Source organism: Peromyscus leucopus, chromosome 19, assembly GCF_004664715.2.
Source record: "Peromyscus leucopus breed LL Stock chromosome 19, UCI_PerLeu_2.1, whole genome shotgun sequence".
Taxonomy (NCBI): Eukaryota; Metazoa; Chordata; class Mammalia; order Rodentia; family Cricetidae; genus Peromyscus; species Peromyscus leucopus.
Genome location: NC_051079.1, coordinates 15,048,342 through 15,074,583, shown reverse-complemented (window position 1 = coordinate 15,074,583; position 26,242 = coordinate 15,048,342). Strand labels below are relative to the sequence as shown.

Here is a 26,242-nt window from a genome sequence, read left to right as displayed (position 1 = left end):
TTGAGACTTCATATCCTCTATTAACTAGGAATCTTCACTAAGGTCAACCTCATAGATTCCCAGAAGTTTTTACTGCACTAGGTATCCACACTACCCCCCAAAATGCCCCCCAAAGTACCCCCCATTTCCAGCTGCTTCTCTCCACACTCTCTCCCTCCATCCTCCCAGCACACACATGTGCACGTGCGTTTGTGTGCGCGCACACACACACCTCATACTCCCATTCCCACTCACCCCCAGTCAGAATCTATTCTATTTCCTCTTCCCAGGGAGATCTATGATCTTCCCTATAGCTCTCTTTACCTAACCTCTCTGGGTCTGTGGATTGTAGCTTGATTATCATTTACTTAACAGCTAATAACCACTTATAAGTGAATACATACCACATTTGTCTTTCTGAATCTGGGTTTCCTCACTCAGGATGATCTTTTCCAGTTACGTCCATTTGTCTGCAAGTTTCATGATGTCATTTTTTTAACAGCTGAGTAATACTGCATTGTGTAAATGTACCACAATCTCTTTATCCATTCTTCCATTGAGGGAAATCTAGGTTGTTTCCAGTGTCTGGCTTTTATGAATAAAGCTGTAATGAACAAAGTTGAGCAAGTGTCCTTGCGGTAGGATGGACACTTTTGTAGGAGTATCTTTTGTGTATGTGCCCAGGAGTGGTATAGCTGCACGTTGAAGTGCATGGTTCCCAGTTTTCTGAGGGACCTCCACATCGATTTCCGTAGTGGCTGTCCAAGCTCGTGCTCCCGCCAGCAATGCTCCTCATCCTCAACAGCCTAAGCTGTCACTTGTGCTATTGATCTTATCCATTCTGACAGGTGTGAGATGGAAGCTCAAAGTGGTTTTGATTTGCATTTCCCTGATGGCTAAGGATGTTGAACATTTCTTTAAATGTTTCTCAGCCACTTGACATTCCTCTATTGAGAATTCTCTGTTTAGGTCTGTACCCCATTTACAATTAGATTATTTGGTTTTTTAATATCTAGTTTCTTGAGTTTTTTATATATTTTGGATATTAGACCTCTATCAGATGTGGAACTGGTTTAAAAAAAATCATTTCCCATTCCATAGGCTGCCTCTTTGTCCAGTTGATGGTCTCCTTTACCTCACATAAGCTTTTCAGTTTCATGATGGCCTATTTATTAATTGTTTATCTTAGTACCTGTGCTATCCATGTTCTGTTCAGGAAGTTGTCTCCTGTGCCAATGTGTTCAAGGGTGTTGCCCACATTTTTTACTATGAGGTTCAGTGTGCCTGGTTTTATATTGAGGTTGTTGATCCACTTACACGTGAATTTTGTACAGGGTGATAAATATTTGCATTCGTCTACATGCCGACATTCAGTTAGACCAGCACTATATATGAATTTATTTCTGAGTCTTCTACTAGAGCCCATTGTCCAACATACCTGATTTTATGCGAATACCACGTGGGTTTTATTACTATAGTTCTGTAGTTACAACTTGAAATCAGGGATGATGATACCTCCAGGAGTTCTTTTATTGTATAAGGTTATTTTAGCTATCCTATGTTTTCTGTTTTTCCATATGAAATTGAGAATTGCCCTTTCAGTGCCTGTAAAAAAATTGTGTTGGAATTTTGATGGAGATTGCATTGAATTTGTAGATTGCTTTTGGTAAGATTGCCATTTGTACTATGTTAATCCTACCAACCCATGAGCGTGGGAGATCTTTCCATTGTCTGATATCTTATCCAATTTCTTTCTTCAGAGACATGAAGTTTTATCATATAAATCTTTCACTTGCTTGGTTAGAGTTACCCCAAGATATTTTATATTTGAGGCTATTGTGAAGGGTGTTGTTTCCCTGATTTCTTCCTTACTTCCTGCAGTTTGTCATTTGTATATAGAAGGGCTATTGATTTTTTTTCAGTTAATCTTATATCCAACCCCTGTGCTGAAAGTGTTTATCATCTATAGGAGTTCCCTAGTTGAATTTTTAGGGTCATTTATGTATACTATCATATCGTCTACAGATAGATATTTTGACTTCTTCCTTTCCAGTTTGTATCCCCTTGATCTCCTTCAGATGTCTTATTGCTCCAGCTAAAATTTCAAGTATTATATTGAATAGATATGGAGTAGACAGCCTTGTATTGTTCCTGATTGTAGTGGAATTGCTGAGCTTCTCTCCATTTAATTTGATGTTGGCTATAAGGTTGCTGTAAATTGCCTTCATTATGTTCAGGTATGCCCCTTTTATCATTAATCTCTCCAAGACTTTTATCATGAAGGGGTGTTGGATTTTTTTCAAAGGCTTTTTCTGCATCTACTGAGATGATCATGTGGGTTTTTTTTTAAGTTTGTTTATATGGTGGATTACATTGACTGATTTTTGTATGTTGAACTATCCTTGCATCTCTGGGATGAAGCCTACTTGATAATGATGGATGATCTTTTTGATGTGTTCTTGAATTAGGTTTACAAGTATTTTATTGAGTATTTTTACATCTGTGTTTATAGAAAATGTTCTGTAATTCTCTTTGTTGAGTCTTTATGTGGTTTGAGTGTCAGTGTGACTGTGGCCTCATAAAATGAATTCTGTTTCTTCTGTTTCTATTTTGTGGAATAACTTGAGGAGTATTGGCGTTAACTCTTCTTTGAAAGTCTGTTAGAATTTTGCACTAAAACCATCTAAACCTGGACTTTTTTTTGCTTAGGAAACTTTTAATGACTTCTATTTCACTAGGGGTTATAGGTCTCTTGAAGTTGTTTATCTGATCTTGATTTAACTTTGGTAAGTATTACCTATCAAGAAAGTTATCCATTTCTTTTAGATTTTCCAATTTGGTGGAGTGCAGGTTTTTTAAGTATGTCCTTATGATTCTCCAGATTTCCTCGGTGTCTGTTATGTCTCCCTTTTCATTTTGTTAATTTGGATATTCTCTCTGTCTTCTAGTTAGTTTGGATAAGGGTTTGTCTGTCTTGTTGGTTTTCTCAAAAAAAAATTAAAACAACTCTTCATTGATTCTTTGTATAGTTTTCTTTGTTTCTATTTTATTGATTTCAGCCCTCTATTTGATGATTTCTTGACATCTATTCACCTTGGGTGTACTTACTTCCTTTTGTTCTAGAGCTTTCTGGTGTGCTTTTAGATTGCTAGTATGAGATCTCATCAATCTTTTTTTATGTAGCCAATTAGTGCTATGAACTCTTAATGCCGCTTTCATTGTGTCCCATAAGTTTGGGTGTGTTGTGTATTCATTTTCATTGAATTCTAGAAAGTCTTTAATTTATTTTGTCTTGACCTGTTTTTCATTGAGTAGAGAGTTGTTTAGTTTCCATGAATTTGTAAACTTTTTGTTGTTTCTGTTCTTGATTCCCAGCTTTAATCTTTGGTGGTTTAATAGGAAAATATTTTTATTTACTTCTATCTGTTGATACTTGCCTTTGTGTCCTAGTATGTGGTCAATTTTGGAGAAAGTTCCATGAGGTGCTGAGTGAAATGTTCTATAGTCATGTTAGGTTCATTTGCTTTATAATATCAGTTAGCTCTAGAATTTCTCTGTTTAGTTTTTTTGTCTAAATGACCTGTCCTTTGATGAAAATGGAGTATTGAAGTTTCCCACTATCAGTATGTAAGGATCAATGTGTGATTTAAGCTGTAGTAGTTTTTCTTTTATAAAGGGGGTACCCTTATGTTTGGTGCATAGATAGTAAGAATTGAAATGTCATCTTGGTGAATTTTTCCTTTGATAAATATATAGTGTCCTTCCCTATCTCTTTTGATTAATTTTCTTTTGAAGTCTATTTTGTTAGATAATGAAATTGCTACACCAGCTTGCTTCTTAGGTCTATTTGCTTAGAATATCTTTTTTCCAGCCATTTATCTTGATACAGTGTTTATCCTTGATGCTGAGGTGTTTCTTGTATGCAGGAAAATTATAGGACCTGTTTTCATATCCATTCTGTTAATCTGTGTCCTTTTATTGGGGAATTGAAGCCACCGATATTATGGGATATCAATGAACAATGACTGTTAATTCCTGTTATTTTGTTGTTGGCTGTGGTGGTGGTGGCAGTGTGTGTGTGTGCGTGTGCGTGCATGCTTTTGGTTTTGCTGATGTGAAATTATTTATTTCCTCCTTGTTTTGGATTTTTCCTTCTAGCGCTTTCTGTAGAGTTGGGTTTGTAGATAGATAGCTTAAATTTGACTTTATCATGGAATATCTTGTTTTCTCCATTTATAGTGATTGAAAGTTTTCCTGAGTATAGTAATCTGAGCTGGTATCTGTGGTCTCTTAGAGTCTGCAGTACCATTGAGAAGTCAGGTGTAATTTCCTATAGGTCTACCTTAAATGTTACATGCTCTTTTTCACTTTCAGCTTTTAATATTCTTTCTTTGTTCATATATTTAGTGTTTTGATTGTTATGAGGTGAGGGGACTTTTTTTTTCCTAGTCCAATCTATCTGGTGTTCTGTATGTTTCTTGTACCTTTATAGACATCTCCTTCTGTAGGTTAGGAAATTTTTCTTCTATGATATTGTAAAAACTATTTTTCTGGGCCTTTGAGTTGGTATTCTTCTCCTTCTTCTATTCCTATTATTTGTAAGTTTGATCTTTTCATAGTGTCCCAAATTTCCTGAATGTTTTGTGTCAGGAATTTTCTCTTCTATCTTCAATACCTGGGATTCTCTCTTCTATCTCTTGTATTCTGTTGGTGAAGCCTGCCTCTGGAGTTCCTGTGTGCATTCCTAAATTTTTCATTTCCAGGATCCCTCAGTTTGTAAGTTTTCTTTATTGCTTCTATTTCCATTTTCAGGTCTTGCGCAGTTTTATTTGTTTCCACCTCCCCCCCCCTTGGATTTCTCTGAGGGATTTATTCATTCCCTCCAATTGTTTGCATTTTCCTGAATTCCTTCATGGGATTTTTTTTTTTCATTTCCTCTTTTGAGACCTCTATCATCTCCATATAGTTGGTTTTAAGGTGGTTTTTTGTGCTTCAGCTGTGTTGGCATATTCAAGTCTTGCTGTGGTAGGATAGCTGGGCTATCGTGGTGACATACTGCCCGGGCCATTACTAACTGTGTTCTTATTGGTGATTATTGTGTGATTATTGGTCTAGGTGCCGATTTCTGGGTTTGTCTCAGTTGGGTAGGAATTTTGTTCCTTAGTTTCTGTTTCCTCTCTGAATTTTCAGAGAATGTATTGGCTGAGTGTTGCCTGTTTTACGGGCCTGCTCAGCTGGTATGTTCATGGGGGAATGGGAGGTCAGGAGAAGATGGTCTGAGGGATCCACAGGAAGCATCAACGTGGGGTGGGGCGTGCAGCTGGTGTTCTGTTGCAGCTCTAGGGGCAACCCTTAGTATTGGATCTGGGAGAATAGAGTGAGTGGGGGAGGTCCGTGGACTGTGTACCTGGTCTTCTGGCAGGTGTTGTCTATCGTTGTCCACCGGGGTTGAGGACTGGGACATAGCAATGTGGCAGGAAGGGAAGGGCTGATCCTAGAGTTATAATCTAAGTATAGTGTCCTGGCAGGTACAAACAAAAATTCACTCCAGAAAAAAATGTAAAGTTAATGATGGCGATTATGGCATAACTTTGTAAAATATACTAAAAGCTATGACTTCTGTGTTTCACCTAAGTGGTATGGTAGATGAATTATATCCTTAAAAGGTTTTTTATATAAAAAGGAGGTGACATTACCCAAGGCCTTGGATTTTTTTAATAAGTTTTCAGAAAGTAAATTTTACTAAAACCCATGTAGACACCTGAAGAAATTCAACCCCATGAACAAGAACCAACCTAAACATAAACACCATGAAGAACTCAGGGGTCTCCCCAGTGTTGCTTCAGGCACAGACTCTAAGACCGTGTGCTTCTGTCGATGGAGCTAACACCAAGGGGAAGCTAGCCTCGGGGAGGAACTGAGGACTGATGCTGCAGACCTGGAGCAGCATCCAGACACTGACCTTAGACTTCTGGTAACGGCAGAGAACCATCCCACTGACCCTCCTAACTTCTTCACGTGTTCTCTTTTCTGGGGGTGCTCGTGTAACCCAGGCTGTCCTTGCACTTGTTACGTAGCTGAGGGGGACCCTGGCCTCCTAATCCTCTTGCCTCTACCACCCTACCAAGTTGCTAGTATTATAGGCTATACCACCAAACCCAGCTTCTGCCTAAGAAATCCTAAAAGTAAGCCCAAAGAATTTGTTTCTAAGTAATTTAACTATGTGTAAGAACAAAGCTCTCCCAGCACTCGGGAGGCAGAGCCAGGTGGATCTCTGTGAGTTCGAGGCCAGCCTGGGCTACCAAGTGAGACCCAGGAAAGGTGCAAAGCTACACAGAGAAACCCTGTCTCAAAAAAAAAAAAAAAAAAAGCTCAATAATATTTATAGAAATAGAAAACATTTAGCACTCAACAGTGCAAGGTTAACAATTTCTGGCACCTAATCAGAAGTTACCAGTCAGGAAAAATATAGTATTAATAGGAGAAAATAGATTAATTAGAACAAATCTAGAACTGACACACACTTTGGAATTATCATCAGAAGATGATGAGTGCATATCAATGGGGGAGAGGAGGGAAATAAATTATGATTCATCCACCCCCATAGACCATGGGTCCCATTCTTCATACAGTAAACCTAGGAAAAGGAAGAGGCGTCCATCAGTACCCTAACATTCATATTGCCCTGCATTTATATGGCTCCATTCTCAAGAAGTTCAGTGTCCTTTCCTAACACCAGGTTCCCCCAGATTGCCTGTCAGTTTCTCTTGGTGATAAGGCCTGACCTGTCAATGAATCCAGGGCATTTAGAGTATAGAATCCTTCACCATTTTTTCATCTTTGCACAGTTATCTATAGTACTGTGTAGTAGAGTGCTGTATCTGAGTTGTGTTTCTTTGAACGTTACCATTGATTTCTGGGTTTACAGACAATGAAGACCAGCAAGAGAAGCCTCACTTTGACGGTCGCAGTGTGATATTTGAGCTAGACTCGTGCAATGGTAATGGGAAGGTTTGCCTCGTCTACAAACACGGGAAACCTGGTAAAGATCATTTCTGAAGCATGATCCTACAGTATGGATGCGGTCTTCCTTGAACTTGACTGTCAGACATTAGTGAACACAGCGCTCTCTGAGATGCTTCCAGGTCTCTTCTTTGTGCCAAGACTCAGCCCCTCTGTCCTCTCTCAGCATCCCCCACTGGACTAATTTCTATATTCCATCTCCTTGTATGAGTCACTGAACAGTCAGCAGGACAGACAAAAGCTTCAAAAACTAGTCCTTCTGGTCACAGGGCCGTGTATTAGTTAAGCATTCATGAAATATGTTACCTTTCTTTTATACGTTTATTCATAGGCCAGTTAAGAGCAATAGAAACCTGAATTATGACCTCAAGTGTCCACAATGAAAACCAAGAGAAAGGGGGGCTAAATGATAGTTACTGAGAGACTATGTACACCTAAACAGAAACCACCACCTACTCCATAACAGGAGTTCAGGCCTAGGATTGACTCTAGAGCTGAGCACAGTTAAGCATTCTTCTTACCTCTTTCTGGTATGTGAAGAAGCATAAACATTAGAAGTTACCTCTGGAGAGAAGAGATTGTTTCCAGGTAAAGCTGTTGTAGCAAAAGACGTGGAGCTGCATTGTAAATGATGATTGGAATTAGATGTGAGGGGGGCAACCAAGCCGAGGGACAGATGGCTGAAAGCCATTATCATGAAAAAGTTCAGCTGATTGGTGGTAATGACAGTTCTCTTAATGAGCTAAGGTGGTTTGCCAAAGCTCATCTCATTCGAAGGAGATGGGGTCTGAATGCCAGCTACTTCTCTCATTCAAAGCTTGGAAAGCCAAGCAAAAAGGTCTGGACAGTTGTAGAAGACTAAAGAGTTGTTCGGGGCTGTTTAGGAGAGTAGCAGGATTCAAATGAAGATGGGCAGGTAGTTTGGGAGAAGGAAGAAAGTAAATGGGAAACACCTAGGGGAGCTGTTGCAGCTGCCTCCAAAGCTGATGAGACAGAAGAGGCTAAAGGTGACAGAAATGGAATGGTGGCCGATGTAAGACAGGACCTGGCATAGGAGCGCCTGGGTTCGCTGACCTAGGACAGGATGTCGTCCAAGCAGGATTGCACAAGTAACTTGGTATAGACCAGTGGTTCTCAACCTGTGGGTCCCAACCCCTCTGGGAGTCACATGACCCTTTCACTGGGGCCACCTAAGACTATCAGGAAACAGATACTTACATTACGATTCATAACGTAGCAACAAAAATAATTTGATGGCTGCGGCCACCACACCCTGGGGAACTGTTTTAAAGGGTGACAGCATTAGGAAGGTTGAGAACCACTGGTCTAGACTCCTTTACATTGTTTTGTTGTTGTGTGTTCTCATAGCACTTTTGATTAGAAACCTCTTTTTAAAAGATTGATCCGTTCCGAGCTTCTTTCCATCCAAAAGGAAGAGGGAGTGCTGAGTCCACAGAGAACAGAAGCATCTGCTAAGATAGCCTTAATGAAATGCCTCATGGTCACAGCCAAGAGAAAGATCCATTGTGGGATCAGTCAGGAATCTAAGAGTATCAAATAAACATGTAAAGGCAGCCATGAGAGCAGAACTGGGGGGCTGGGAGGGGAAAGAGTTTTCTTTTATGTTTTAAAGCCTTTCTACTATGGATTTCTCTTAACAATGTATATTGACATTTTAGTTGAAAGGGAAAACATATTAAGCTGTCCCTTTCTTCTTGTGCTATTTAGGATTAGCTCATGACACGGAGATCTGGTTCCTGGACAGAGCATTATACTGGCATTTTCTCACAGATACCTTTACTGCCTATTACCGCCTGCTCATCACCCACCTGGGCCTGCCCCAGTGGCAGTATGCCTTCACCAGCTATGGCATTAGCCCACAGGCCAAGGTAAGGAGACAACTCCCACCATCCCAAAATCTGATGTGAATCAAGAATCTCCTGTGAAAATGTTACATTCCAAATTCCCCACCTGCAGCAATAGAGCAGGGGGTGGAACCCATATTTTCTATAAGCAGGACTAGTGATTCCAATGTTGGCTGATAGCCTCACGTGATTTGGATCTAATTAAGTAATCAGGATCAACTAGGGTGTTATTTTTAATTAAATGTCACGGAGGGCTTGGGTCCAGACAGTTTTTTCATTGACAATACAAACACTTAGAAGGATTGACAAGTATCTAATTCCCCTCTGCTCCCGGTGTACATCTCCATTGGCAGGCACAATTGTCAGTATGTATGCCCTCCTTGAGAGACTCATTACATGTAAAGCATTAATGCACCGGTCTTTGTATCTTTTTGCTAACACAAATGTAGCAATTCTGCACTTTTTTTTTTTCACTTAGCACTTCATTGTAGAGCTCATTCCATATCAGTACACACAGAGCTGTCTTCTGTATATTACAGATCTGGGCATCATTTCAAACAGAGATGCCAGGTTTATACAGCCTGCCTTGAAAACACCAAGTTGTGGCTAGAACTTTTCACTAAAAGGTCTAAAGGGAAATCATAATGATTACTTATAGCACTTAATTAGCAAAAAATTAGGGACTGCATTCCACTGCAGCTTTACTAAACATGGCCTCATTCTTCTCACATGTTTCATGAGAACAGCTTCCATGTCATCAATGCTATGAAGTGTTCTAGTCAAACGACGACACAAAAGGAACAAATGTGGCTGTCCTTTTCTCCATAGCTTTCTAGAGTATATATACCATAGCTGGTATAGAATTAGAGTACACAGCTTCCTGTATGAAAGTCCTGCACTGACCTCTATCACACCACTTGGAGGGATGGTGCTGCTGGGATATCCACGGTGGGCACCATCTGCTTTGATGGCAGGCAGGAGGACACTGTCCCCTGGTGGGCTCACTAGTTAGCAGACTGCCTTAATTTTGGAGGCCTTGAAAAGCACTGTATGTGCTTGACCAAGAGGTGGTGGTGTCTCTCACCACTTGCTGTTAAATGAAGAGCTCATAGTTTTTCACAAAAAAAGAAAAAAAAATGTGTATAAATTCAGTATTACTTCACTGGATGTGTAAACCAGAAATGTTTAGATTTTATAGCTTTTTGAATTTTGGAATAATCACATATACTTCACCAGTTAACATTCAAAAAAAAAAAAAAAAAAAAAAGTGGGTTAGTGATGGTCAGTTTGTAATGTTTGCCCTATGTGCCCCTGCTCTTGACCCATTTCTCCTTCAAACTTGGACTCTTTCTCACTTCTGCCTTACAGCAATGGTTCAGTATGTACAAACCCATCACCTACAACACAAGCCTGCTCACAGAAGAGACCGACTCCTTTGTGAACAAGCTGGACCCCAGCAAAGTGTTCAAGAGCAAGAACAAGATCTTAATCCCAAAAAAGAAAGGGCCTGTGCAGCCTGCCAGTGGCCAGAAAGGACCCGGACTCTTAGCTCCACTTACCCCTAAACCTTCCTCTGGCTCTGGAAACCCTGTCCGAAAATAAGCATCCCATCAGCCTCACAGCGTGTTACCAGCACACAGATGCCCTGGGGCGGCCCCATCTTCAGACACTTTGTGACTATAGGCTTTGTCCTGAGGGACCAAAGCCTTAGGCCAGGAGTTGGAAAAACCATACTGAATTCTCCCCAGGAGTCCTTTCCTCCGTACGTTGTGCCAACCCCATCTCCAAAACCAGCTAAGACTTACAGATGTGTCTAGAGGTTTACGTTTTGTTTTATTTTTATGTCTATACCCAATACTTAACATCTTAGCAGTAACTAGAGAGGTCCTACCAAATAAACCCATGGCTCAACTCATGAAACATCAATAACAACTAATCATGTGACCACCTCAGTTATGAAAATTTTACACCCTCAGTTGCATTAGCCACACTTCAAGTATGCACGTGATAGTGGATTCCATATTGATAACACAGAGATGGGGAGCATTTCTGTCATAGAAATGTTTTTGGACAACATTGCATGCAAACATTTTCATACTGTTAATGTATAATGTTGATGCCTTAGCTTTTTAGGCTGTATGTTTTGAGAAGACACTTTAAAGGACACAGTCTTGTGTTCTTTACAACCTATACCGTAAACACATCGCACTTGATTCATGTCTTTTTTATTTAATTCACTATAAAATCCTATGTTCCTGATTATTTTCCTATAAAGGGGTTTGTTTCCAGCTTTGTGTCGATATTTCTACATTTACCAAAACTATCTTTTAAAAGAGATTGACCCCTGCTGTATTTTATCTGTTAAAGCCTTGGGCATTCATTTGCAGATAAAGCCAGTCTGTTCACAAGAATTTCCAGCTGTTCTGCTTATTCACAGTTGAGAGCTGTCTCTCCCAGCTACCTCTGGTCTAAGCAGTAGCCTGCCTAGAACAGTGTGGGGTGCCAAGAGACCTTTGTAAGTAAGCATCCTGTAATCCAGAAGAAACATGGTGGTATTCAACACTGAGCCACCCCACAGGTTTGTCTTGTGTTAAATGTTCCATATACAGAATTTCTCTAAAGAACTTACTCTGATTTTCAGTTAGGAATATCTGATTCCTTCCTCTACAGTCCTGGCAGTGGGCAGGAGTTACCCACCTGGCCCCAATGTTCTTAATGGCTGCAATTTTTGTACTGATATTCCAGAGGTAGAAGAATAAAGAGTTCAGAGGAGAGGGAGACTACACACTCCCTTTACTGTTGGCTAATTTATTCTTTCTTACTCTTTCTACCAGTGTTTGTTCAGGCTTCTTTTTGTGCTGCCTCTACCTACTAATCATTCTAGGGCTTCTCTTTTCTATTATGCGATGAGAAGTTCCTATCATTCTCTACCTGTACTTCTCTGACATTTTGAATATTTACTGAAAATTTAAAATTCTTGCTTTGGGAGCTGGAAAGATGGTTCAGCAGTTGAGGGCATGCACTGCTCATGCATAGGACCCAAATTCACTTTCTAGTACCCACATTAAGCAGCTCACAGCCACCTGTGACTCCAACCCAGAGTGCTCTCTGGCCTCCACAGGAACCTATGCACACACAAAGAATAAAAATACTTGAAAAACGTATTTGTTGTTGTTGTTGTTGTTCACTATAATGATACTCAGAAAGGGGATGGGGTCTCCAGTCTTTGTCTTATGATTTCTATTTCTTTGAAGAGACACCATGACCACAGCAACTCTTAAAGAAAACATGTAATTGAGGTGGCTCACTTACAGTTCAGTCCATTATCATCATGGCGGGGAGCATGGTGGTGTGTAGGCAGACATGGTGCTGGCTACATCTTGATCAGAAGACAACAGGAAGTGGTTTGTGACACTGGGAATAGCTTGAGCAAAGGAGACCTCGAATCCCCCCCACCCCACAGTAACACACTTCCTCAAACACGGCCACACCTACTTCAGGGCCACTCCTCCCTATGAGCTTCTGGAGGTCAGTTACATTCAAACTACCACAGTCTTCCTCCTGCTGCCACTTCCCTATTGTCAGGAAATCTAAGAAGAATTAGCCATCAAGGATATGGCAGACTCACTGGCTGCATCCACATTTTTTTAATAGTTCGGATATTGAAATATTAGTGCTCCAGTGTATTTGGGAGCACACAGAGCTTCATGTTAGTGTATTCCGTTGTTTTAAAACATACTGAAAATCATATATTATGTTTCAAGACAGGATCTGTCTATATAACCCAGGCTGGCCTCAGCTTTGCAGTTCTGCTTTCATGCACCACCATGCCTGTCCACTTTTAATGGAAAAATGTTTAAAAACAGCATCACTCATCTTTTGCAGCTTCAAAACCAACCATATAACAGTCAGTGTGGCTAAAAAAAAAATTGTATGTATGTAACTTTAATGATGATATGACTGTCAGATTATCCATAACTTAAGTGATAATTTGAATTTTTTCTTAAATTATTTTATTTCACTTGAGCACTTAAAAATGTGTAAAAATTCAGGGGAAATCCACCAGTACCAGGCCATCATGTGACTGCTTCTGTGTTAAGGTTACAAGCAATCACATTATCTCCTTGTAATAGGTATCCTTCAGTTGGTATTTGTGGAGCCTTTGAATACTTGAATTTGATTCCACTTATATAGCACAAATGAAGCAATGGAGGAGCCAAAGGAGTGGTGTGCTATGGGGTGGTCTTTATGTACACTGAATGTATGTCGCTCTCATTGGTTGACTGATAAATAAAGCTGTTTGGTCAATGGCAAGGCAGAACAAGGTTAGGCAGTACATTCAAACTGAAGACGGAGATGAAGAATAGTGGAGCCAGAGCAGATGCCAGCCCACCACCCAAGGAGCAACATGCCAGCAGACAGGTAATGCCAAGACCACGTGGCAAAATATAGATTAATAAAAATGGGTTAATTTAAGATGAGTGAGCTAGTTAGTAATGAGCCTGGGCCATAAACCAAACAATTTGTAATTAATTAAGCCTCTGGCTGGTTATTCAAGTACCGGTAGTCAGGAAAGATTTATCCGGCTACGGTGGTTGAACATGCTCGTATCTTCTCTGCTCATGTGTACACTGATTTTTCTCATCATACTTCTCTTAAAGAACATACAAGGTCAGAACTAAGCAGAGCAGTAAATCAAATGCAAAGACCTTCTGTATAGGTGGCCCTGTGCAATGCATAGACCACTCACCTAGGGAACTGGTTCTTCTAAGAGAAAAAAGGGCACTTTGAGCAAAGTCTTAACAACAGGAAGCTAAATGAGTTAAATGGGGGGAAACACACATGAGATTGATGTTTTTAAAAATGTAGTTAAGCCAGGTGGTGGTGGCGCATACCTTTAATCCTAGGATTTAGGAGGCAGAGGCGGGCAGATCTCTCAGAGTTCAAGGCCAGCCTGGTCTACAAATTGAGTTCCAGGACAGCCAAGGTTGTTACACAGAGAAACTCTGTCTCAGAACAAACAAAACTCCTTTTTTAAAAATGGAGTTAAAACGTTAGTATACTATACAAGAAACTTCAACTGCCCAGGAAAAAGGCACTCTTCTAGAGTTACAAAATGAGAACAGATCACCTCATGATGTACTGATGTAGCTAATACCATGCACAAAATGTCACATCATCCTGCTTGTAAGGAGGTAGCCAGTCCAAAGACAAGGATGAAAGTGTCCAGCTACCATGCATACAATAGCCTAAGGTATTTAATGCTTAAAGCTGTGATTGCTAGACTTAGAAATGTGCACCAAAGTCACGGGTATCACGTGGAAAAGAAGATCTTGGATCCCAGTTCAGATGTACAAAATCAGAATTGCCAAGAAGGATTCCAAGTATCAGGAGATCATTCCACTTTTTTTTTCAAGACAAGGCCTTGCCATGTAGCTCAGGCTGACCTACAGCTGTGTAGTTTCCTGCCTTACACATACAGACACATGCCCTGCCATTACATATGTAATTAAACCATGTGTAATTACCATGCCTAGCATGGGGTTTTAGTCAATTTGACAGTAATACTGAGTCTGAAACTTTCTGCTTAAGGTCTGAGTGGCCTGGCTTTAATTTCATGAAAAATACAAAATTTTTTTGCAATCCAGTAAAGCATGTATAATAACAAATATAACCACCACATTTTTTTTTCACTTTTTGCGTGATGTATTTTCCTAAAGTGTTGTTATGGAGACTATTAAACATTTGCAGATATAAATACAACAGTATAATTAATCTGCTGTGTCCACAGTTTCAACAGTTACTGTCTCATAGCTTATGTTTTAGCTATACATCTGCTTCTCCAATTTTGTCTTTTAAATAATTGCAACCGATTAGTTTTTGAAGCCGTATGTCTTGCCTTTAGCTTTAGCAGTTGCTCTGGTGGTTATAATGCATGCTCCTTCTCTGTTCAGTACAGTAGTTCACACAAGGTCCCTGGTAGCACTATTTGTGTAGTGTAATTCTGACCATACATTACTGCTGCATGGACTGCAGGTAGGTAGTAGCAAACCACGTTGGCTATGCTCTTACCTTTGAAATATGTTGATAAATTCCCACCAGATCCCTGTTTTTCCAGCTGCATTGGTTACCTTCCTTTGTACCATAACCAAAGCAGCATGTAGAAGAAAGTATTTTTGGCTTACCGTTCCAAAGGAAGAATCCCTAACGGCAGGAGAGGCTTTGCTGCAGGTAACCAGAGCAGGAAACTGAGAGAGCATATCTCCAACTGCAAACATGACGCCATGAGAACTGGAAGCAGGACAAGGCTAGCCTATAACTCTCCAAGCCCACCCCCTTCCTCCAGCAAGGCCACGCTTCCTAAATGTTCTGTGGCCTCCCCAAACAGCACCACCAATCAGGGAGCCAGTGTTCAAATATGTGAGCCTAGGGAGAACACCAGCCACGCACTTTCTTATAAACCCACACAGCCTCCATTATGGAGCTATGACTGCTAACTGAGTGCAGTTAGTATTCAGAAAAGATAGTTTCTACTTTTCCTGTTCTTCCTTTATAATATGACCCACTGTTTCTAGCTATTAACTTTCTGCTGGCAGCTGGCTCTCCTAAGCCATTCATCCTTTGCTTCCAAGGCACCAGTTGGGTTCTTCCCCTATGCCTTTGTATCTGTAGTTTCCTCCGAGCTTCAGCTCTAGTGTGCCTCTACCCAGAGCTCAGTGAAGCCCCAGCTCATCTTCAAGGAGAGCACCATTCAGTGAACTTCAGTCATCTTCCCTTGTCTCTCTGGTTCCAGTGGATTGCGAGCAGGGGTTTCTGTGCTACTTTGCAAAGCCATCCTAATCATTATGGAGTCCCATAAACCATTAATATGTAAAATATAAAGCTGGTTATACATAATTTTGCAGTAAGTCAAATGTGTCATATTTTAGGACAACAACTAAGAATGAGAAAAAGCTATGAAAATGCCTAACTCTTTAAACATTGAGAAGACAGTAACATCTTATTTTAAAGTCTGGATACCCTTAGTTCAGCTTATGGATGGTGTTTGTCAGAAAACCCTGTCATAATGAAATCCATTACACATGAAGCCACGGGTGCCCCTGAGCTTTTCTCCACCATGTACTTTGTACCCAGAAGCCTAGCTGACTGGATATCCCACCAACAGCTATCTTGATAAGGCTCTAAAAGAAAAAAAAAGTAACTCATGAGACATGCTGGGATGTGCCACATCTTATCCTGTGTCTAGGAAACGTTCTTCAACATCATTGATGCTCTATTTCTTCAGATGTAAAATGAAAATTTATGGAAGGGCTGTAAAACTCTATTAAATAATGCAAATCAAGTACTCACATGGAGATGGTTTCAATAAGCAACAGCTTTTTAAAAAGCATTCAGAAAGTCCATTTTCTCCCCATGAATTACCTAACCAACAGAACCAATTGCTCTACCAGATGATTTTTTGACAAAATTGATGATCTATTTTAATACATATCTTCACTGTCTTATTTCAGAGCCATTAGCTTTCTTTTAAAATTGAAAAGACATTTCATTTCTTAAGCAATTTGGCACTTTTGTGGTGTAGTTATCTCCCTGATAAAATGATTTCTAATCAAAACTAGAAATAGCTAAGAATGGTGGATAACTGAAATTTAATTTGACGACAGCCTCCTACAGCTTCTGTTATGCCTCCTAAGGAGAAGGATCATGGTTCTCCCTTCCCCAACTGATTACCCAGCCCTGGCACACAGTTACCTCCAAACCTGGCTCTCAGTGTTTATTTGTATGGTTGCACCATTTTTTAGGACTGCCAAAACAAGCTACAACACACTTCATGGCTTAATAGAACATAAATTTACTCTTGTGTACTTCTGGAATCCAAAGGCTCGATGTCAGCTTCATAGGGCCAAAGTCCAGGTGTCCCTGGGGCTGTCCTGGAGAACCTGTCCTTGCTTCCTCCAGATGTTAGTCTGGGTCCACATCACCTCAGTTCTGTTCTCTCTTCACCTTCCCTTCTGTGCTTCTCAACTCTCTTCTGGCTATCCTTTATAAGGACACTTGTGACTGGATTTGAGGCATACCGGACCTGCAGGGTGATCTGCTGCACCTGCAAAGGATCTTCCTTATGAGGAATTTTAGATTTCAGAGATTGGAACCTGAGGCTCCGGAAGTGCCATGAGTCAATGTGCCACAGCAGTGTTTGCTACTACTCCACTCCAAGGGACCATGACCATAAATTTTTGTTTTGAGAGCCACAGATGATCTAGAAGCGACTTAAGAGCTGGGGAAACGAAGCTGCTGCTTGTGCCCCTGCTCTTCATCCCTGCATTGTGTCCAACAAGGAACTTGGAAGAAGACGAAAGGTAGGTCTTCAGCCCTCCCAGGCCCTATGCATGGTCTCCTTCATATCCAATTCCCTTTGAGTAAGTTACTTTTTTTTTCTTTTGGTTTTTCAAGACAGGGTTTCTCTGTGTGACAGTCCTGGCTATGCTTTGTAGACCAGGCTGGCCTCGAACTCACTGAGATCCACCTGCCTCTGCCTCCCAAGTGCTGGGATTAAAGGCGTGCGCCACCACTGCCTGGTGAGTAAGTTATTTTTTAAACAAAATAAATCCTTAAAATTCTAAAAATTAAAATCCATTATCTTCACCAAAATAACCCTTGCTTTTCATGACTTTCCAGCATTTATGTGAAGACAAGAGATGCAGGAGTAGCTGTGGGAATGACCTGAGAGATTAGCAATGACATCCTACACAGGTAAAGTACCACACTCCTTAACATTTCACAAAGGTCTGATAGAGAAACTGAATACCTCAAAAAATAAAGTATGCTATTACAAGGCCTAGAGAGATGGCGCAGGCTGCACTTGCAGAGGAGCAGAGTTCAGTTCCTAGTGTAGCAGGCAGCTCCCATCCAGCTGTAACTCCTATTCCAGGCAGTCTTATGCCTTTTCAGTTTTCTACAGATGTATACACACATGCACACACATACACACATGCACGCACACACATGCACACACATGCACACATACACACATGCACACACACATGCACACACACATGCACACATACACACATGCACACATACACACATGCACCCACACATGCACACATACACACATGCACACACATGCACACATACACACATGCACACACATGCACACATACACACATGCACACATACACACATGCACACACATACACACATGCACACACATGCACACATACACACATGCACACACACATTATAAAAATTGCTAAATAGAGGCAGACAAGTTGTAAAGTGGCAACAAGGAGAGGATATGAACCCTCCAGCTTCACTAAAAAACAATGAATACTAAGCTTAAAGGTACAGAAGGTTTTATCATTGAGGCTCTTCTGAGCCTTTTTGATGTATCTGTTTGATCAGTAGACTTGAACAATCCAACAGGAAAAGAAAAAGAGCAGTGTTCTAAGCTATCCTGAAAGGAAGGCTCAAAAGGACCTTTTTTTTTTTTTGGTTTTTCGAGACAGGGTTTCTCTGTGTAACAGCCCTGGCTGTCCTGGAACTCACAAAGATCCGGCCGCCTTGGCCTCCCAAGTGCTGGGATTAAAGACGTATGCCACCATTGCCTGATTCGGAAGGACATTTACTGGTGTATTTTAACTATGCTTTGACACTTCCCAACAAGGACCTCAGGTTTATCTGCAGTATGTCTGCACTAACACTTCCCAAAGAAGCCTCTCCAGGTAAAGAAAAGAGAACTCAAGAGCTGACCTCTTGTACCACTGTCTTGTTCCTTCCATGTTATGGGACATGGCCAACTGTTCAGTGAGAACCTTGTGTCTTTCTCTTGGCTTTCAGGGTGGGAAAGACCAAGCATACTTCACTAGGCACACAGTGTGAAGAAGGCTTTGCTCAGACATGCCCTAATTAATCAGTTCCTTTCTAGTGTGAAAGTTATTAATACAAAATAAATTATTTATATCTATTCCTAAGTAAAATGGATCACAGGATGTACACACACACACACACACACACACACCACAGCTTCAGTTTGTTACCTCGGTCATACAAGGCCAACCATCCCACAGGGACAGTAGGAAGTCATATGAAGACAATTAGCCACTTGAACAAGGATATCCACCTGACAGACATTCTCCACTGCTGAGCCGATGTCACCCCCTAGAGTAAACCCCGAAACCTACATTTTTTTTTTGTCTTAAAAACTTCCCTTTGCCTAGCCTCCATACACACCTGGCAGTGCACCATATTTCACCATAGCACATGCCCTTGATTGCAGCATCCCCGCTATTCCTGAACAAACAAACTCAGCCATTTTTTCTGCTTTTAGGTTGTCAGTGGTGACGAAACAGTTCTGTGTGGAGATATTATATTTGGTTTTTATCTAATTTTCATATAAAGAAAGAACAAACGCCTTGTGGGGCTAGGGCAGTGGCTCCATGAGTAACGTGCTTGCTATACAAACATGATGAATTTGGATCCCCAGCTCCCCTGGAAAAGCCCGGCACAGCTGCTTACCAATGTAACCCCAGCGCTGTGGCAGGTTGGAGACAGGCAGGTCTTGGAACACACTGCCAGCAAGTCTAGGTTCAAAGAAAAAAAAACTATCTAGATGATTAATAGTAATAATAACAACAGAGAGCAATGGAGGAAGATGCCTCACATCATTCTCTACTAACCACACATGGTACATATAGGAATAGAACACATACATATACACACACTAAATAAAATTCCTTGTAACTCAGTAACTTTCAGAGTCATCTTCACATTAGAAATAAGGGGTGAAAGTGAGATGATCTTTTAAATATTCTCAAGTCTGTGGTGATATGTAGCACGAATCTTAAAAGGTCTTTTAATAAAAAACAAACCTGGAGCCAGGTATTGGGGTGAATGCTGGAAGATCAGAGAAGCAGAACAAACCACAGCTTCCTTACCTCCCCAACTTCTCAGCTGATCCTGTTCCCTCAGATTGGAAGCCTCTGAGTTCTCATCCAAAATGAGTCTCAGCTGAACTGCTGCTAAAAGCCTAAAAGCTTAACCAGCTCTAGTTCCTTGTCCTCATACCTTAAATACCTTTCTGCTTTCTGCCATCACTTCCTGGGATTACAGGGGTGAGTCACCATGCCTGGCTGTTTCCAGTGTGGCTTTGAACTCACAGAGATCCTGATGGATCTCTGCCTCCCAAGTGATAGGATTAAAGGTATGAGTGCCATCATTTTTTGGCCTCCATGTCTGTCTGGTGGCTGTTCTGTTCTCTGACCCCAGATAAGGTTATTAGGGTGCATGCTATATTGGGGAACACAATATCATCACAGTGATATTTTATCTATATACCCCAATAAAGCTTATCTGAGGATCAGAGGAAAAAGCCAGCCACTATAGCAAACATAGAAGTCAGGCAATGGTAGCACACACCTTTAATCCTAGCATTCAGGAGGGAGAGATTCATTCAGATCTCTGTGAGTTTAAGGCCACACTGGGAACAGAGCCAGGCGTGGTGGCACATGCCTTAAATTCTAACACCAGTTAACCATAAAGGTCTGGAGGTCTGTACAGACAGACAGGAAGTGACAGAGCTGGGTAGAAAGAGGAAGTGATGTAGCTGAGCGGGGAGAGGAAGTGAGATGGCAGGGACAGAAAGGCATATAGGCGTGGGTATACAGGAAGTAGATCTCTTTGGAGACTGAGGTGTTGGTGAGGTGAGGGTGGCTGTGGCTTGTCTTATTCCTCTGATCTCTCAGTTTTAACCTCTATATCTAGCTCCGGGTTTTTTTATTAGTAAGACTGTAAGATTCATCTTACACAAGTCCAGGCCACACTCTAAACTACCACAACATCTTGAGGAGGGTAAGGGAGGGAGATAAAGACACCAATAGCTTTCAGTACACTAGATGAGTCCCATCCACAGACTTTGGTGGGCATCTCTGTCCTGCTACATTATCCCATACTGCAATGAGTATATTCAAAATAAAGCACTAAAGACTCTCCTTGCCTAGCTGCAAAGGGAGAAACTAGTTAACCTCACTTGCTTCTCAGGAGCTTTTGATCCCTAAATTTAACATTGTATTCTTCCAGTCATTCTGAATGTGACCTATGCTAAAGCAATAGCTTTCAGCAGAACAATAGGGGCCTCCCAAAGGGCACAGAAGTATCCATTCACCAAGCATCATGACAACAACACAGCTTCCTGTGTTTATACATCTCTGCCCTCTGTGAGAGCGAGCCCATGCCTGAGTTCAGTGCTGGGGCAATAAGCCAGTGATCTCAAAGCCAGCAAACCACATGAGCAATAATTCACATACAAAAGGGAAATGACTATAATGCCCTATACATCCTTCTCAAGGGGTGATTAAATCATTTCCCTAATCTGTAATCTACAAACCCCACTGACATTCCCGGGCTTTCATGCAGTACTCACATCCTTCAGGTAGCCTCTCCCAAATGCCTGCTTGACAGTCATCTCCCCCACAGGTTAGGGAGCGCACAGTCAAAGGGGTAGGTATGAATACGTCATCTTCTTATAGATAACATCTGCTGCAGGTTACCTGTAACCATCTCAGATACAGAGGCACAAAGGTTTTGAAAGCTGGAACATTCATCCAGCCACTGAAAGTAGCTACTATAATGGTTTACCTTTTGCTGGCTTGGGAGACAGGTTTTTCATGGGGAGACCTGGCCAGCCCAGGAGCTTCTGTGGAAATCTGAGTCACTTCCTCGGCACCTGCCAGCCCCAGTGTCGCCCTGAAACAGATCCATGAATTAATCCTGTCTTGAACACTGTAGGTCTTGGCCACTTGTACTTAAGACAAGTGAATGTAAAAAACCATATCGTTCTCTGTAGACAGCATTTTGAAGTCTACTTCATCTGGGTGATGAGTAAATTTTCCGAGAAAATGAATTTTTGTATAAAGGGAAAAATTGTTGGTTCCAGAATAGCTCAGCTGTGTGATAAGCTGCTCTCGCCTCTGTTTCGGCATCACGCCCAGCAAACCTCGTGGGTAAGGTAAAGCCTAACAAGACCAACAACAGCTAGCATTCCCCGCAGCAAGAAGGAATGCCTAATTAAACCAGAACGTCAAAGAGCATGTTGTTGGGGCTACTCAGTCAACAAAGTACAACCCAAAGGACCTGAAGAGCATGCCAAGCAAGAGTCCTTGCTGACTAGGAAGGACTATGAGAATATTCTCCGTCTATGAGAATAAAAGTTTCTTGTGATGACATTAAACTCTGTTTATTTAGTAGTTGAAACATGGTGTACATTTATGAGTTTATATAAACATTTGGTACATCTAAAATCCACAACTGGTAAACAATCTGTGCTTGCTTTTGTGTACAACATTGGCATTTATATCTGGACGTTTTGTTGTGGAGGAGACCCAGCTTCTGAGTCTAATCACATTGCCTCATGGTATCATAACAACTCTGACAGAAGTGATTTGTCCCTTACAAGGACTGCTGCTTCCTAGAAAAGGTGTCACACTTGGAACTAATAAACCAGGCATCAAGGAAACAAGAGAAACACAGCTGAGCTGATAAAGAAAGGACATGCAGGAGATTCCTGGAGGTCCGTGTCAATGCACAGTGGTGACACAGAAGTGTTATATCCACAATGAGCTCTCAGTTCTGAACCTTCAGATGTTCGAGGCTCCTCCCACCCCTGCTGAAAGGGGTGGACCTGGCGAGAGTGGGTTCTCTGCTCGGCACACTTCTGGGGGCCTACAAAAGTCACAGCTGCAGTTCAGATGTGCCAACCAGGCCCAGGGCTCTGGCTTCTTCTGGAGTCAGGCCACTCTTCAAGGTCCTTCGTACTGCAGTGGTCCACACAGGTCACAAACAAAGAGACAAGAAGAGAAGGAGGTATTAGCAAGAGATAAATGGTACTCAGTGTCTCAATACCCGTCTACCTAAGAATCCAGGGGAACCCAGGGCTACTCTGTTCTTGCTCAATGAAGTACCCTGGGAGAGACCATGGGATGATAGGGTTGCAAGGAGGAGAGGGATATCCTCATAGACTTACTGAAAAATGGGTGCAGACTGTAGAAAGTGTACGTGGTATGTGGAAAGGTCAATGTCTTCCTAGAATGGAATGTAACAGAGCTGCAAGAGTCATAACATGGGAAACCTGGTTCTAATAATACAAGGGAGGGAAGATAAGCAGCACATGGAGAGGGGTCAGCAAGCTCCCAACTGCAAACCTATGGCACGAAATACAAGCTGGGGATGTAACCAACACCTAGGGCCTTGTGCAGCCACGTGTTAGGCAGAGCCCAGGGCAAGGGACAGTGGTCAGTCAGGGTCTCTGTGAGTGATGTGGGTCTCAGTCTCAACTTGACAAAGGACCTTTAGGGACAGTGATTGAAATCATTGTTGACCTTTCCTAAATAGATGCCAAGGGGGAAACTATCCAATTTCTGAGAGAATTTGGTAGATGCTTTCTATATCTCATACAAGTTTCAAGAAGGCTGATGCCCACACCTCGTCACTGGGGCATTGATGGTCACTGGAGGTTGCTCCTATTTCACACAGAATAGGCTCATGTTTAGCTTGGCAACACATGTTTCCTGCTGTTTGCCACCAGTCAATTTTGATGTGAAAATAAAGATTGTGTAAGGGTGAATGAAGTACCGACTGCCTCTGCTCAAGAAACGCTGTTGTTTGAAAGGTTCAGTACACTTCCGAAAGTTACAAACTATATTTGGTCCACTCCAACTGTTTGAAGATCATAAAAGTGTGTGTGTGGGGGGGGGTATTTATTCTGTTTTTACAACATATAGATCTATCTCCTACCCTAATCCCAAATTAACCATTTCCTCAGTTGATCAGAACAGTCTAGTAATCGGCGTAGAAAATAGAAGGCTAGCCTCCTGCATCTTTCCATTCCTTATTCCAGACCCACTCCAGTCCCACCATACTTTCTCAGAAAGACAGGGCCTCATTTCAAGGGTCTGTTGGCAGTACCCCTCAATCTACGCCTTCCCCCTCCCCTGGACAAAAGCTCATTTAGCATGTAGCAAAGGATCTGAAAGTTCCAGGCTGTTTTCATCACTATTCCCTCCACTCTGGGTCACATGGATGTCTAGCACAAGAACAGACATGGTGAGAAACCAGAAAGTCAGGGTTCTCTTCCTGTATGCCAGCTTCCCACTTGGGAGGGTGATTTATCTATCTATCTATCTATCTATCTATCTATCTATCTATCTATCTATCTATCATCTATCTATTTTATGTGCATTGGTGTTTTGCCATTGGGTCCCCTGGAACCCGGATCCTCTGGAAGAGCAGTCAGTGCTCTTAACCACCAAGCCATCTCTTCAGCCCCAGGAGGATGATTTATTATTGTGAAACAGAGCTATTCTGAAGTGGAATGTTTTGAGGTCTGCCTGTAACCACCTCTCTGGCCAAGGCTTCCAGCTGAACCCACATTTCTTTCCATCATCACAATCTTAGCTTCTGGTCCAGCTTTGCCCTCTGAGAAGCAGTGACTGCTCACCTGGGCACACAGCTGAGGTGGGTGCCCTCAGCTGTCTTTAGGAGAGGAGTTGGCCTGTGATCTCTAAAAGTTTGACCAAGAAACTCTAGTCCTTTCTTGTAACATCTGGATTTTCCCCCCAAGAGTAGTAATTTAAAGCCTCAGGCCTAGTGGTAATTTGCTCTATACAAGAACATATAGCTGCCTTAGAATAATGAAAAATAATTTTTTTGCTTAATGAGAGTCATCTCAGAAAAGGGAAGATAAATGAACTGTGTTGTACGCTGGTTATGGTTCAGTGCTGTGTCTAACGTGTTGTGAGACAAGTCTACTTTTCTTTTAAAATAGATTGAAGGGTTTTTATGATACAGTAAAAATCATCTCTAGAGTAGTTCACTTATCAGCTAGCATAGTGGTAATCCTCAATATTCTCTAAAAGTAGTAAGACTTTAATTACATTAAGCAACTGCAAAATATATCTCACACCCTGGAAGCAGTAAGGACGTACTCACGGTATGAAGGAATAGGAATTAGGAAGATAATCAGAGACCTGTAATCCTATCCCAGCAGTCCTCAGAATCTTCCCACTGTGCAACCATGACAAACCTGAAGTTGTCAACTAGTTGTAGGTCCTGCCAAAGTGACAGCATCTTTACAACATGGCTCTGTTCCCAAAACTTCATGATCCTGCCACAGAGAGGAGTCAGATCCTATCTGGGAGGGGAACTCCACAGCACAAGGGTAAGCCCCTCTCAATCCTGGAAAGAACTGAGCTTCCTTCAGACAAGAAAAGGCTGACTATGAGTCTCTGGTTTGTGGCTGTGTTCTTTAGTAGGTAGAGTACACAGTAACAGGCATGCGATCAGCAGGGCAGTCCCTTTTCACAGATGGGTCCAAGAGAAGAAAGAACAGGAGTGTGGGGGTGTGGGGTGATTCTCCCTAGCTACTACAGCCTATCCTGCATCAGTCTGGGAAGGATCCCTCCAACATCGTCAAATTTCCACATAGTCTAAACAAGGCCAACATCCAGGAAGCCTGCATTCACAATCATTCCTGGGGCAATGTATGCAATCCAATACAAAAAAGTGAGAAATCAAAATATAGAAAAACCCAAGTTCTAACATCCCTGTTCCTGTGTCAGAATTGCCAAGCCAACTGTTGAACTGTGCCTGGAATTAGTGGGAGAGCTGGGGTAGCCGTCTCTTGATGAGATGCTAACTAGCAATAGCAGGAAAGCAACAGAATTCGCTGTGGGAGCCTGTGGGTATATTAAAATGCACTTGGCATGTTTGAACTGACTGCAGAGTCTGACACTAGCAGGTAGGGCATGGACAGCAGCCTGGTATAAGCATCACATGTGGAATCCATCATTGCCTCTGGGGACCCCCAAGTGACCTTTATAGATCACAGGTCACAGATTTCTAGATTTTAGGATTCTGTTTCATTTCTTGTAGTGGATGGACTCTGTCTATAGTCAAATGAACTATGTACCCCAGACAGCTTGATCATTAATGCCTATTCACCTTATCACCATTACTAATTAAACACACCACTGTTTCATACTGAGGTTTATCTAAATCACTGAACTTAACATAGATTTTTTTCCAAGTTGTTTCTTGTTTTGTGTTATTTTTTCTTACTCTTGGAAAGCTTGGCTTTATCATCTCTTTAAAATAGGAATCAAAATCTAGCATCCTCCACCTTCAATTTCTGTTGACAGTGCCACCCAGTAGAGACAGACACTGACATGCACAGGGCACTGCATATCTTATAGTAACTGTGTCACAGGAAAACTGTGTTTGTCCAGATTAAAGAGAAAAGAGTATATGGCTGCTTTGTATAACAATGAAATAGTAACTATACCACAGGAAATTATGACAACCACCAAAATAGGCATTCTCTG

General features: G+C 41.6%; 2 protein-coding genes across 9 annotated transcripts in view; one reads left to right on the top strand and one right to left on the bottom strand.

Annotated features, from left to right (window-relative positions):
• Nucleotides 1-12,021, top strand: part of Tpgs2 (tubulin polyglutamylase complex subunit 2) — a 57,900-nt gene extending 45,879 nt beyond the window's left edge. Inside the window, exons 5-7 of the mRNA XM_028867155.2 lie at nt 6,908-7,021; nt 8,731-8,891; nt 10,236-12,021. Of these exons, the coding sequence (XP_028722988.1) occupies nt 6,908-7,021; nt 8,731-8,891; nt 10,236-10,469 (509 nt within the window). The 3' untranslated portion in view covers nt 10,470-12,021. The remainder of the gene's footprint in view (nt 1-6,907; nt 7,022-8,730; nt 8,892-10,235) is intronic.
• A 10,064-nt stretch (nt 12,022-22,085) lies between these two features.
• The window catches only part of Fhod3 (formin homology 2 domain containing 3), a 426,147-nt gene continuing 421,990 nt past the window's right edge, over nt 22,086-26,242 (bottom strand). For all 8 annotated transcript variants that reach the window (XM_028867156.2, XM_028867157.2, XM_037197014.1 and 5 more), the window contains one exon: nt 22,086-22,678. In XM_028867156.2, the coding sequence (XP_028722989.1) occupies nt 22,596-22,678 (83 nt within the window). In that variant the 3' untranslated portion in view covers nt 22,086-22,595. The remainder of the gene's footprint in view (nt 22,679-26,242) is intronic.